At 42.5% G+C, this 14,668-nt stretch overlaps 1 protein-coding gene across 2 annotated transcripts in view; it reads right to left on the bottom strand.

Moving 5' to 3' along the window:
• Positions 1 to 14,668, bottom strand: part of ctu2 (cytosolic thiouridylase subunit 2 homolog (S. pombe)) — a 101,374-nt gene that overhangs the window by 5,191 nt on the left and 81,515 nt on the right. For both annotated transcript variants that reach the window (XM_030070992.1, XM_030070990.1), the window contains exon 13: positions 2,549 to 2,633. In XM_030070992.1, coding sequence (XP_029926852.1) covers positions 2,549 to 2,633 — 85 coding nt within the window. The remainder of the gene's footprint in view (positions 1 to 2,548; positions 2,634 to 14,668) is intronic.

Genomic DNA, 14,668 nt, shown 5'->3' with positions numbered 1-14,668 from the left:
ACAGCCCTGGGGGGCTGTGTGCTCATTATTTTACCAGATAATGTAATAATGTATAGGTAATGGTCATACGAATATTGTGCCTATACACCAGTCAGCAGCTTGGAGGGCATAATGTGTTCAGTCTTGCATACTACTAGTCCAATCAAACAAATTTTTTTGGGCACAGTTATGGCTGTATGATCAAGAAAGGTGCCGTCATTCAAAACCTTTGAAAAAACTGTTTTATACTGCAATTGAGTGGTATTTTCTCACTCCTCTTAACAAGCCAGTAACAACCAATAACAACCAATCATGTCGTGTTACCACAGAATAAAAATGGTTACAAAGGTGTCTTCAAAAGTTCAAAAACGTATGTGCCATAGCACATTAATTGGCGGACTCGTTTGTTGGCATTCCCATGCCCCCGCCCCCCCAGCAACCCAGCTGGCCCTCCGCCATCAACACTGCGAACTTCGAAACTCAGGACAAGCACGTAACCTAACCTTCTATTTGCTTAGACTCTGGTGCGGTATTTTAACATTTATTGGCTTACACCCCGCGTTTCCAAATTGGCTCACTCTCTAGGTACACATTGGTTCGTTTTGCACTGATGCAATATCTATTTTGTGCCACATTTCAGTCTCTGTTTGTTTTTATCCATTTCATGTTTCCTTACCCTTTTTGCCCATTCATTACGTTTCATTGTCATGTCTGTTTGTTTGTGTTGTTTACTGTAGTTAGTTGTGTATAATCAGTAGTTGTAGTAATAAAGTGTGTTTGAATTCATGTCCGTTGGTGAGTGGTTTTTGTGAGTGGAATTCTTGATCCCTAATCGTAAAAGATCTAACTGCCCTTTTTATTGTGATTTGATTATTTCCAGGCCTAGACTATCATCTTTAAGGGTGTAATATTCCCGATATAAACTGCTTTTATAAGGATTACATACTGTTTAGGTTTTGTGCGACAGGATTAGATTTAATCTAGGTTTAGAGTAAAAACGAAACTGGGTTACTAACCTTTTAACTAACCCTGCTAGAAGCTGCCCATACTACTGAAATTGGAGACTCACTTTTAAGACAGTGCAACAGGTGCAACATAATTTAGTGGTAAACCATGATTTCATCTGGTTTGAAAATTAATCCTTGCCAGTGCAACCCAACTTGAATCTCAGTCCTGGTACACATGGTGCTTTTTTTGTTTTACCGGGTATCTTAATGCTGTATGTATGCACGTACTGTTGTGTCACACAGCCTTGTGGGGTGCCCGTGCCCAGCACAATGATGCCTGATTCTCTGATACTGATGCGCACTGTCTGAGGTCTCTCTGTCCAGAATCCAGTTGCATAGGGGAGTGTTGAGACTCAGCAGGGAGAGTTTCCTCACCAGCTGCTGAGGGATGATTGTGTTTAATGCTGAGCTGAAATGGATGAATAGCAATCTGATGTAAGTGTCCTTGGTATCCAGGTGTGAAAGGGCAAAGTGCTGGGTATAGGAGGTGGCTTCTTCAGTGGAGTGGTTGGGGCAGTATGCAAATTGCAGGGGGTCCAGATAGGTGGGGAGGATGGTGTGGATGCGTCTCATGATCAGTCTCTCGGAGCACTTAATCATGATGGGAATTAGTGCTAAAGGGCAACAGTCATTGAGACACCACCAGGGACCTCTTAGGCACAGGGATGATGGTTGTCTTTTTGAAGCAGGGAGATGTTAAAGATGTCTGTAAAGACATCTGCTAGCTGGTCACCGCAGTCCCTATGCATCCTGTCTGGAATGTTATACAAAGTTTTCTTATATTCAGACTATCGTAACAGAAGACAAAATGAACTTAATCAATTGGATGTCTGGAATGTTGTCCGGGCCTGCGGCTTTGCATGGGTTGTCTCTGGATAATGTCCTCACGTCTGCTGGGGCCAGACAGAGTGCCTGCTCCTCATTTGTGAGCAAGGCCACATGGCCATATGCATGGCTGCATGTTGTTGAGAGATTCAAGCCATGCATAGCAGTCATTCAGTTTGTCAGGGAAGTGGGTGTCACTGTTGACAGCCTGTGAAAAATTTGGCTGTGGTGAGCAGTGGGTAGCGTTGGCTGAAGTGTTGGCACACAAGGGATGTTAATGTAAACACAGGCCACGGCTGCAGGTCTTACTGGAGCTTGCAGTGTTCCTGTCTACACAGAAAGCTGTTAGCCCGTGTAGCTGCATAGCCATGTCAGGGACATTATAGTGCAACCACCCTCCGTGAAGATGAGCACACAGCAGTTCTTTGTTTCATGCACACCCAATGCACACTTCTCCCTCTGATACCATTGCAACAAAAAATAATTTCTATTTCTATTTACAGCAGCAAAAGGTGAATGAAATAAGGTGAATGAAATAAATTAGTTGTTATAGTCAAACTTTGACCAAGTATGGTCAAAGTGTGACGCAAGGCAGAACTTCCTTTAAGTTATGCCTTGTGTCATATAATGTGGGTAAAATGTGGCTTCAAACACATTGGGCACATAAAATATGCAAAATCATTAATCATTATTATCCAAAACCCAAGTCTTAACCAAATACATTATACAACACTTACTTGACAGAAGAACAGCAACCTCCTCCACATGCTGCTCTTTCACAGCCCACACCTCCCGCAGCGGTTGACTCTGGACCCTGAAATTCTGGAGACCACAGACCAAAAACTCAACAGCTCTCATTATGAAAAACACTGGAAATATAAAAGCCTACAGGCCAAAATACACTAGCACCAAACAGAAAATGTCACAAACAGCTATGCCTACTATTTTGATAGGCTTCACACCACTGTCCCATTTCTAGCCTCTCTGGCCTGATGGGATGCATTTTTCTCCCTGTGTGTGGTCTTCATGCACTACAGCATGTCACTTTCGACTGATAGTAAGGACAGCACTTGATAAATGTCATATGATGTGCCATGGCAATGATTTTAAGTGTGTAAAACTACTTTGACTCAAGCCCTATTAAGAAGGGATTAGCTTCCCCAAAACATTTGAGTTTTAATCATGTTCATAGCACATCTGTAATTTCATGTGCTCATTCATATGAGATTTGAATCTCTTTATTTCTTACAGAGATTACAGAGATGAGAGTGGCTACCAGAAACTGTCAGTATAGTCAACCATCTTGGCTGCTTGCAGGATAAAGTTCTTTGCATTCTCTGTTTTTTTTTCCTGCCATGCACAAAGACATTGGTATTTACTAATGGTTGGCTACCCATGTCAGTTATCGGTGAGAAGCTGTTAAATATGTTCAAGTAGACTGTCTGGGCAGTGTACAGCAGTGTACACAGATGTTCCAGTGGAAAATAGGCTACATTAGGTGCACTCTGAACTCAACAACAAATAATCAAATATGGCCTATGGCATTCGATAATTGTCAGATCATTTGTTAAACTACCCATATGTTCAATTCCAAACACAGCTTTCCATTCTGCTGGAATTAAATTTATCAGAAGACTTCTGAGTTTGATGAAAAACAGTAGGTATTACACAAAATTACCTGGTATCTAATCCCACCCCGAAAAACTACAGCCCTATGTGAACTGGGTTAGTCTTACAGGGGATGTCAGGGGATTTTGTGTATGAGATGTCTTCAGTAATTTTAATCCCATCCAAACTAACCATGTTTATGTTTTTTACGGATGACCTCAGTGATAATTACAGACTAAATGACCTACTGTTTTTCAAATCTAACCCTGTCCAAATGAAAACCTGTATACAGTGCATTCAGAAAGTATTAACCCCCCTTCACTTTTTTCACTTTTGTTATGTTGCAGTCTGATGCTACAATTGTTTAAATTCATTGTTTCTCTCATTAATCTTCACTAAGTACCCTATAATGACAAAGTGAAAACAGAATTTTAGAAATTTCTGCAAATGTATTAAAAAGAAAAAAACGAAATAGCACACTGACATAAGTATTCAGACCCTTTGCAACAACACTTGAAATTTAGCTCAGGTGCCTCCCATTTCTCTTGATTGTTGCTGACGTTTGACGTTTCTACACCTTTATTAGAGTCCACCTGTGGTAAATAAAATTGATTGGACATGATTTGGAAAGGCGCATACCTCTCTATAGAAGGCCTCACAGCTGACAATGTATATCAGAGCAAAAACCAAGACATGAGGTCAAAGGAACTGCCTGCAGAGCTCAGAGACAGGATTGTTATAGAGCACAGATCTGGGGAGGGCTACAAAAACATTTGTGCTGCACTGAAGGGTCGCAAGAGCACAGTGGCCACCATAATTCTCAAATGGAAGAAGTTTGGCACAACCAGGACTCTTCCAAGAGCTGGTCGCCCGGCCAAACTGAGCAATTGTGGGAGAAGGGTCTTAGTAAGAAAGGTTACCAAGAACCCGATGGTCACTCTGACTGAGCTCCAGAGATCCTGTGTGGAGATGGGACAAAGTTCCTTAAGTACAACCATCACTGCAGCCCTCCGCCAATCTGGGCTTTATGGCATAGTGGCTAGATGGAAGCCTCTCCTCAGTGCAAAACACATGAAAGCCTGCTTGGAGCTTACAAAAAAGCACCTGAAGGACTCCTAGACTGTGAGAAACAAGATTCTCTGGTCTGATGAAACCTAGATTGAACTATTTGACCTCAATTCCGAACGTTATGTCTGGAGGAAACCAGGCACTGCCTAATACCATCCCAACAATGAAGCATGGTGGTGGCAGCATCATGCTGTGGGCTGTTTTTCAGCAGCAGGGACTGGGAGACTGGTCAGGGTTGAGGGAAAGCTGAATGGAGCAAAATTCAGAGATATCCTCAATGAAAACCTCTTCCACAGCGCTCAGGACCTCAGACTGGGCCAAAGGTTCACCTTCCAACATGACAGTGACCCTAAGCACACAGCCAAGATGACACAGGAGTGGCTTTGGGGAAATTCTGTGAATGTCCTAGAGTGACCCGGCCAGAGCCCTGACTTGAACCCTATCCAACATCTCTGGAGTTTCCTGAAAATGGCTGTACACCGACAGTCCCCATCCAACCTGACCGAGCTTGAGAGGATTTGCAAAGAAGAATGGCAGGAAATTCCCCATTCCAGGTGTGCAAAGCTTGTTGCGTCATACCCAAAAAGACTGGAGGCTGTAATTGCTGCCAAAGTTGCTTCAACTAAGTACTGGGTAAAGGGTTTGAATACTGGGGTGCACTGGTGGGTCACCGGTTAAGAGCATGTACCAGGAGTCACATGGAACCGCCGACCAGGATGGCTGCCTAAAAGTAACCTCCCGAAAAATCACCGAACTTCGTCCTAATTAGATGGAAATTTCCGCTACATAAAGAACAACACTGAGTGAAAAGGTAAAGAAGCATTGTGCAAATAGCTTACCCATCTTTAAAATCGTGTGAGTAAACCACAGAGACGGCAACGTCCAAGCCACGGTCGGCTAAACAAGGCATTAGTTATGCTAATATGGCTAGCAGCGCACCAGCTAAAAAGACAGCGCCCTCAACAGCAGAAAATAGCACACCAGCTATGGCTACGAACGCGCTGACGGCGTTTCAAGCAACTCTACAAAAGGCCATGCAGGAGATGTCTCAAGTTAGCGACATACTAAAGGACCTGCAATCTTATGTTTCATGAGTCAAGTCATCGCAAGCTAAAATGGAGACCGATGTTACTGCCATATATGAGAAACTTGACCAAGCTGATGTGCGGATCATGGATCTGGAGATGGAAAATGCACGGCTATCTAAAGAAATACAATAGAGAGCTAAACAACATGAACACCTGCAGAGAGCCGTGCAGGATGCAGCTAACAGAGACAGACGTCTCAACCTCCGTTTGGTTGGCCTTAAGGAGAACCTAGAGATTGGGGCACCGTGGGAATACATGAGATGGATCATCTCAGAAACCCTGGGAATACACCTGGCAGTAAGTGAGCTCCAGCGAGTGCACCGCTCCCTTGCACCGATGCCCGACGAGGGACACCCAAGAAACTCATTTAATTGATTCAGAGGAGGTTAAACTTAAAAGAGATTGGGCTGGGCAGGTGTTCCACAGCTCATTCAATAGTAAAAAACGCAGTGTGGCAATCTTGGTACATAAGAAACTAAATTTTGTATTATTAAAACAACATAAAGATGAGGAAGGGACAATGGTCAATGGAATGAAGTTAAATCTATGTAATATATATGCTCCCAATAGAGAGGATGCTCATTTTTTCCATAAAGTGAATAAGGTACTAGGGGACATTATTGAAGGGCATACAGTGATAGGAGGGGACTTTAACAAAATTCAGGATAATGTACTAGGCAGAACAACCTATAATAAAAACATCCCTAAGGACAGACAGCAATACAACTACACGTTTTACTCTCATAAGCATAAATTCCACTCAAGAATAGATAATTATTTGGTGTCTAAGAGTTTGACTGAATCTACTGTGGAATGCAAAATTGGTGTTACTGCCCTGACAGATCATGCAACAGTGGAACTTTGTCTGGCAGCAGAAACAGACTGTTAAAAGAAATAGGTGGAGGCTCAATACATCTCTATTTCAAGATCCCTGTATTTGATAAATTATTGTCTCAGGACCTCAAAAGCTTTTTTTGAAATTAATGTAGGATCTACAGAGAAAATAGGTACAGTCTGGGAGGCGTCTAAGACATTTATAAGGGGTAAAATCATAGCTTACTCCAGTAAAAAGAAAAGGGAAAGCACTGAGAGAGGGACAAAATTGGAATCTCAACTTAAGGAAAAAGAAAAATAACTGGCAAATAGTTATAGTGACTTATTACTCAAACAAGTGTGTGCTCTAAAAACAAAAAAGCTGAATATGCTCTAATTAGATTGAAAACAAACTTTTATGAAAATGGGGAAAAATCAGGCAAACTACTTGCCAGACAGCTTAAAAAAAGAAGCTGGATGTTATTCCTGGTATGAAAAATGAAAAGGGAGAGGTTGTCACAAATATAAAAGATATTAATCAATTTATTCAAAACTTTACACTTTGAAGCTTAAACAATCTGAACATATGGCCTCCATAAATTGCATAAAAAATGAAGCTGGTGAGTTATGTACAACCCCATCTGATATCAATTGTGTTTTTACACGTTATTTTTCTAAATTATATACTTCTGAAGCCCCAGGAGACTACTTGGAAATGGAATCTTTTTTAGATTCTTTGAATTTTCCCACTCTCTCTGACGCACAGTTTTCTCTTTTAGAAGCGCCAATTACATTAAAAGAGCTTGAAGATGCTCTTAAATTAATGCCAAAAGGGAAGTCTCCTGGCCTGGATGGAATTCCACCTGAATTACTTTCTGTTTTGTGGGATTTGATTGGTCCTATTGTTTTTGACTCTTTTAATTTCTCGTTAGAGATAGGTTATTTTCACAGAGATCAAAAGAATGCACTTATTTCCTTACTTCTAAAAAAAGGAAAGGACCCAGTTGAATGCTCTAGTTATCGTCCTCTATCTATCTTAAATGCTGACTTTAAACTGTTTTCTTAAGTTATTTCAAGAAGGTTAGATTCTTGTATCGTTTCTTTGCTTCACCCTGATCAAACTGGTTTTGTTAAGGGTCGGGTGGCCTCGGACAATATTCGTCGCCTCTTGCATATTATTGATTCAGCTTCTGAGCAACTTCCATCTGTAATCTTATCCCTAGATGCAGAGAAGGCCTTTGATCGTGTAGAGTGGAGTTTTTTACTGGCAGTTTTAAAACATTTTGGTTTTGGTCCCTCCTTTATCCACATGGTCAAGACATTATATACAGCCCCATCAGCTCGTGTCCAAACCGGTCATCCTGGCACATGTAACTTTTCATTAACAAGAGGAACCAGACAGGGTTGTCCACTGTCCCCCGCTCTTTTTGCTCTTTCACTGGAACCATTAGCTTTAGCACTGAGGCAGAATAATGTTATGTCCCCTATCAAAATTATGAATACCTCTCACTACATTTCGTTGTATGCAGATGACATTGTTCTGTATTTTACTGATATCGCTAATTCTCTTCCTCGTATTCTGAATCTCTTTCAAAAGTTTGGTTCTTTTTCTGGTTACAGAATCAGTTGGTCAAAATTCATCCTTATGCCCCTTCATCTTAAACTCTCAAATTCAGATTTGTCAAGTTTTCCAGTATCTATACAACCCCATGGCTTTACATACTTAGGCATTCTCATAAGACCTACAATCGCTCAAATAGTCAAAGACAATTTCAGTTTGGTTTTAGAAAAAGTAAAAAGAGATTTAAATTCCTGGTCTTCTTTGTATTGTGGTCTTTCTGGCCGTATATCCACCATTAAAATGAATATTCTGCCCAGAATTACTTTTTTGTTTTCCATGCTTCCCGTCCCCCCGCCAAACACCTTTTTTAAAGAACTAGAGTCGCTGTGCAGAAATTTTATTTGGAAGGGGAAACGGTCCAGAATAAGTCTTTCTACTCTCTCTCGTCCTAAATTAGCTGGTGGTCTTGCTTTGCCGAATTTTAAATATTATTACTGGGCTTTCCAAATAAGATCTATTCAAATTTGGATGGACTCATCTTCAGAAGTACCATGGCGTACTATTGAGGATGCTCTGTCACACCCAATCAGAATTCAGGACCTACCATTTTCTGCTGTTAAACTCAAAACCGTGAAAACACACATGGGTTCCATTATTGCCAACACATTATCTATCTGGCATTGTATTGAAAAGCATTTATCTTTTTCATGCAAATTCCATACATTTTCTCCAATTTGGCATAACAACTCTTTTCTATATGGTTCAATGCCTTTCACTTCTCCTCAGTGGTCTAAACAAGGCATTTATGTACTAGGTGATATTTTTAATGATCAAGACCTCCGATCCTTCCAAGACCTCAAAAACTCATATTTTATTCCTGGCACTTCCTGGTTCTTTTACCTCCAACTCCGCACTGCTTTAAAGACTTATGGGGTCCCATGGGATGTCCCCCTTGGCAAACATCCTATCATCTCATTGCTCTCTCCAAATTCCAAGTTAGAAGCTCGGATTTATAGCAAACTGTCATCAATTGATAGCAAAACTCTTCCAGTTTTGCGGGTTTGGGAGAAGGAATTACAATCCCTTGGTCTCATTTGTGATTGGCATTCAATTTGGACTAATGTATGCTCTTCATCTAAAAATCTTGCTCATCAGCTAATTCATTATAAGTTTATTCATAAATTTTATTTCACCCCTGAGCGCAGATTCAAGTTGAAATTAGCAGATACTGATTCTTGTCCCAAATGTTCCAACACTGTGAAAGGGGATTATCTTCACATGTTCTGGTATTGTCCAATGATTAAGTCCCTTTGGGAATACTTTAACACCACAGTTGGTGACTTACTTGGCAAATCTCTTCCCACCTGCTCTGCTCTTTATTTACTGGGGTTCAACCCTAATGTCTATCTTTCTTTTCAGGAAAAGCGTATTTTAATGGCAGCTTCAACAGCAGCTAAGAAAACTATTATTAAGAACTGGTTTGAACCCTCCATCTCTCTGAGGAGACTTTGGCTTAATTTCTTTTTTGATATCTGTGTACTTGAAAGATCCACTGCAAGACTTAATGGTGCAAAATCTGATTCCCTTCTGAACTGGTCTAATGCCATTGAGAGTATTCAAAGAATCAACTAGTCTTACAATAACGTCATCTGTTTCTTTAACCATATTTAATGTATTGATTGTCGCTCAATTTCGCAGGCCCTATTCTTATGTTGTTAGCTTGGGCAATGCAGTTTTTTTTACTAATTATTATTATTATTATTATTATTATTTTGTAAATGTATTTATCTATTTAATTTATCTATTTATTTTTATTTCAGGCTTATCATTAGTGACATTATTTATTAGGGGTGTGGGACTTTTATGAGTTAACTCTGATTATCGGGTATCCAATTTGATTTAAAATTGATTTTTGTTTTGGAATGATTCCCGATTACAAATGGATAATTGGTTAGCTTTATTCTTAATTCTCTACCTTGTGTTCTTAAATTGTTTCTCAATGCCCTCGCTTTTTTTTTTTTATTATTTATTTTCACTATTTTCTTTATTATTTCTTTTGTTTTGTTTTGTTTGTTTGTTTGTATGGTTGGTTGTTTATTTTATCTCCCTGTGCCTCTGTATTATTCACTCATGTTTCCTCTGTTATTCAAATTGAAAATGAAAATAAAATCTTGATCAAAAAAAAAAAAAAAAAAACTTTACACTTCAGAAATAGTTTTAGACCCTGATACGCTGAACGCTTTTTTCTTAAAAATCAAACTTAATATAAGATATCTTTAGATCAAGTGGAGAAATTAGACGCCCCCATTTTGGAATCAGAAGTTAGAGCAGCTATTAAATCCATGAAAACCGGAAAATCTCCGGTATTAGATGGCTTCCCAGTGGAGTATTATATATATAAAAAAAAACATTTAGATTTACTGGCACCTATTCTAACTGAAGTATATTGGGAAGCAATCTCATGGGGGCAACTTCCAAATGGGTCATTCCATATCATTTCACCAAATAGCCCACGCACTTGGGTCTCAAAAAATTCTGAAAAAATCACCAGTTGTTCCTTATTTATCCAACAGGCACACTGTGAGTATGTGTCGATTTTGGTGCAATTTTTGCACGTCCTTATTTTTCCTCCATTTTCAGGAAATATCCAATATCTCAGGAACTACACCACATAGGAAACTGAAATTTGGTACGATAATACACCTCCACCTACTCTCTCAGAGTAGGTGGAGTTTAGAACATGCATGTATGGTGAAATTCAGAATGGGTACTTTACTGTGGAAATTTGTAAGTGAAAACCCAAACTGTATGAATGTGCAGTTTAAGAGATTTGGTAAAAAGTTCATGAAAATGCTGATGTTTTGACAAATAAATGCTCTTCTGGTGCAATGGTCATTGTATTTTAGGTTAATAATGACCTAATAACAAACAATAAATGAATATAAGACACAGAAGCAAGCTACAATGGTCTAATATTGAGGAATTTCAATATTTGCGAGTGGTGAAATAGCCCCATGTTTGGGATAACAAAAAAAAAAATGAAGAAATTGCATAAAGAAAAAATGTTTTATATCCAATTTTCAAATTTCAGTTTCCTATGTGGTGTAGTTCCTGAGATATACACCATCCGAGCAAACTAAAATTTTACAGTGTGCCTATTGGATAAATAAGGAACAACTGGTGAATTTTTCAGAATTTTTTGAGACCCAAGTGCACTGGATGTCCTGAAAATTTGGTGAAATGACATGGAATGACCCAAATACATTTAATGAGGCCTTAATAAGATAAGATAAGATAAGATAAGATATTCCTTTATTAGTCCCACAGTGGGGAAATTTCACGCATCACAGCAGCAAAGTGGATAGCAAGATACGAAGCGCAATTTACACAATAAACAGTATATACAGATAACAGTACCAAGAGCAATATAAACACTGTAAACAAGGAATGTAGAAAAATACTATGTGAACAATTTAAACCACAGAAGAAAAAAACCCAAAACCTGGGGGACAACACACTCCGGAGGTTCAGGGTTAGTGTGAACCCATGAGACCAAGTAGCAGAACCTGACTCCCGGACCTGGGTCTCAGGAACTGTCACACTTGATCCAGCCTTATGGGATCACCCCTTCCCTCCCGTCTTTATGTGTGTGCAGTAGTACAGTGTGTGTGTGTGTGTGTGTGTATGTGTGTACGTGGGTGGGTGGGAAGGAAGGAAGGACCTGCGATAACGTTCCTTCACACACTTTGGGTGAAGCAGTCTGTCGCTGAAGGAGCTCTCCAGTGTAGTTAAAGTGTCCTGCAGGGGGTGGGAGTCATTCACAATCATGGATGACAGCTCATCCTCCTCTTACCTACCACCTCCACTGAGTCGAGGGGGCATCCCAGGACAGAGCTGGCCTTCCTGATCAGTTTATCAAGTCTCTTTCTGTCAGCCGTCGAGATGCTGCTCCCCCAGCAGACCACTCCATAAAAGATGGCTGATGCCACCACGGTGTCATAAAAGGTCTTCAGGAGTGCCCCCTGCACTCCAAAATACCTCAGTCTCCTGAGCAGATAGAGTCTGCTCTGGCCTTTCTTATAAAGTGCAGTTGTGTTGTGGCTCCAGTCCAGTTTATTGTTCAGGTGAACACCCAGGTATTTATAAGATGTCACCATCTCAATATCCGTTCCCTTGATGTTCACCGGTGTCGGGGGGCAGAGTGCTCGTCTGCGGAAATCCACCACCAGTTCTTTGGTTTTCCCCGTGTTGATCTGGAGGCAGTTCCGCTGGCACCAGTCCACAGAGTCCTGCGTCAGTTCTCTGTACTCTCTGTCGTCCCCCTCTGTGATGAGGCCGACGATTGCAGGGTCATCAGAGAACTTCTGCAGGTGACAGGTGGGTGTGTTGTATGAGAAGTCTGCAGTATAGAGGGTGAAGAGAAACGGAGCCAGGACCGACCGTTCCCTGTGGGGCCCCCGTGCTGCAGACAACCGTGTCGGACACACAGTCCCGGGTCCTCACATACTGTGGACGGTTGGTGAGATAGTCCAGAATCCAGTGTGTGAGGTGATGGTCCACCGCGGTGTGCTCCAGCTTGTCTCTCAGAAGTACAGGTTGTATGGTATTAAAAGCACTGGAGAAGTCAAAAAACATGATTCTCACAGTGCTCCCAGGTTTCTCCAGGTGAGAGAGAGCTCGGTGTTGGAGGAAGATCACAGCGTCATCCACCCCAATGCCAGGCTGGTAGGCAAACTGAAGTGGATCCAGTGATGGTCCCACCAGGGGGCGGAGATGAACAAGGACCAGCCGCTCCAGGGTCTTCATCAGGTGGGATGTTAGTGCCACTGGCCTGTAGCTGTTGAGATCCTTGGGGTGCGGAGTCTTGGGCACAGGTACCACGCAGGATGTTTTCCACAGCTGTGGCACTCTCTTCAGCTTCAGGCTCAGGTTGAACATGTGCTCAACAATCCCGCACAGCTGATCTGCACAGGACTTGAGGAGTCTGGAGCTGATGCCGTCTGGACCTGCAGCCTTTCTTGCCTTGATCCTCCGGAGCTGGTTTCTCACCTGGGTCGTTGTGAGAGACAGGTTGGAGCAGGGGGGCTGTGTGCTGGAGGGTGTGAGTGGGGGGGTTGGGTTGATGAGGTGAGAAGTGGGGGGTGGCTGTGAGCTGAGTGTTGTAGAGGGGGAGGGGGAGGAATTTGGGCAGTTAACACTGGGTGCAGGGGGGGGGGGGGGCTGAAGCATGGAGGACTGGGCTGGGGGAAGGGCAGATGACTGATCAAATCTATTGAAGAATAAGTTCAGATCATCAGCCCACTTTTGGTCCCCAGTAGCTTGGGAGTCAGGTTTCTTGTGGCCAGAGATGGTTTTCAGGCCTTTCCAGACTCCACAGACATCTCTCTAATGCAGCTGATCCTCCATCTTCCTCCTGTAGGTGTTCTTCCCCTCTCTGATCTTCCTTCTCAACTCCCTCTGCACAGCCTTCAGCTTGTCCTTATTTCCAGACTTAAAGGCCCTCTTTTTCTCCTTAAGGAGAGCCTTTATGTCAGGGTTAATCCACGGTTTACTGTTGGAAAAACACCGTACAGTCCTGGTGGGTACAGTGTTTTCCACACAAAAGTTAATATAGTCTGTTATGCATTGTGTGAGACTGTCAATGTCCTCTCCATGGGAGTCACAAAATTCCTCCCACACAGTTGTGTCGAAACAGTCCTTCAGAGCTTCCTCAGCCTTGTCGGACCATCTCTTCACTGTGCGGGACACAGCTGGTTGCCTGTGCACGAGAGGTTTGTACACAGGCAGGAGATGAACCAGGTTGTGGGGGGAGGGGTGATGAGGTGTATGCCTCCTTGGTGTTGGCATAACACAAATCCAGTATCTTACTGTCCCTAGTGCAACATGTAATACACTGGGTGAAAGTGGGCAGAGTGGAGGATGGAGAGGCATGATTAAAGTCCCCAGAGGTAAGAAGGAGGGCCTGTGGGTGCTCTGTCTGCAGCCTGCTTGTGACAGAGTGGAGAACATCACAGGCTGCATCAGCGTTAGCGGAGGGGGGGATATACGCAGCTATCGCGATAACATGCAAGAATTCCCGCGGCAGGTAATATGGCCTCATACCAACAGCTAACAGTTCAATGTCCCTGCAGCAGAGCTGTTCTTTAATAGCGATGTGCCCAGAGTTACACCATCTATCGTTCACAAACACTGCCAGCCCTCCTCCTTTCCTCTTACCGCTCTCCCTCGTCCTGTCCGCCCGCACCAGCTTGAAGCCGTGCAGGTCCGCGGCCGTGTCTGGGGTCAGCTCAGTCAGCCATGTTTCCGTAAACATCATGATGCTGCACTCCCGGTAGTCCCTCTGGTGCCGAGTCAGCGCCGCTAGCTCGTCCATCTTATTGGGAAGAGATCTTACATTCCCCATGATGATGGACAGGAGGACGGGTCTGTATCTCCTCCTTCTAGCGCGGCGTGCAGCTCCGGCACGGCTCCCCCGTCTCCTCCTCTTCAACTCCCGGGGAATGTCGGGCCTCTCGTGGGGCAGCACCGCGGTGCCACGGAGGGCCAACAGCTGATCCCTACTGTAAACAATGGGGTCCCGTACGCGGTCTCCAGACACGGACGAAAAAAGGGAAAAAAACAAAAGAAAGACCAGAACAAACACGGCGACTTTGGTCTCCATAGTGCACTGATCAGTTAAAGAAACCAATAAATTAAATAGAAATAAAAGTTAAGATTAA

Source organism: Myripristis murdjan, chromosome 15 (genome assembly GCF_902150065.1).
Source record: "Myripristis murdjan chromosome 15, fMyrMur1.1, whole genome shotgun sequence".
NCBI classification, from domain to species: Eukaryota; Metazoa; Chordata; class Actinopteri; order Holocentriformes; family Holocentridae; genus Myripristis; species Myripristis murdjan.
The sequence above is the reverse complement of the archived record's forward strand: the minus strand, read 5'-3'. Positions and strand labels throughout refer to the sequence as shown.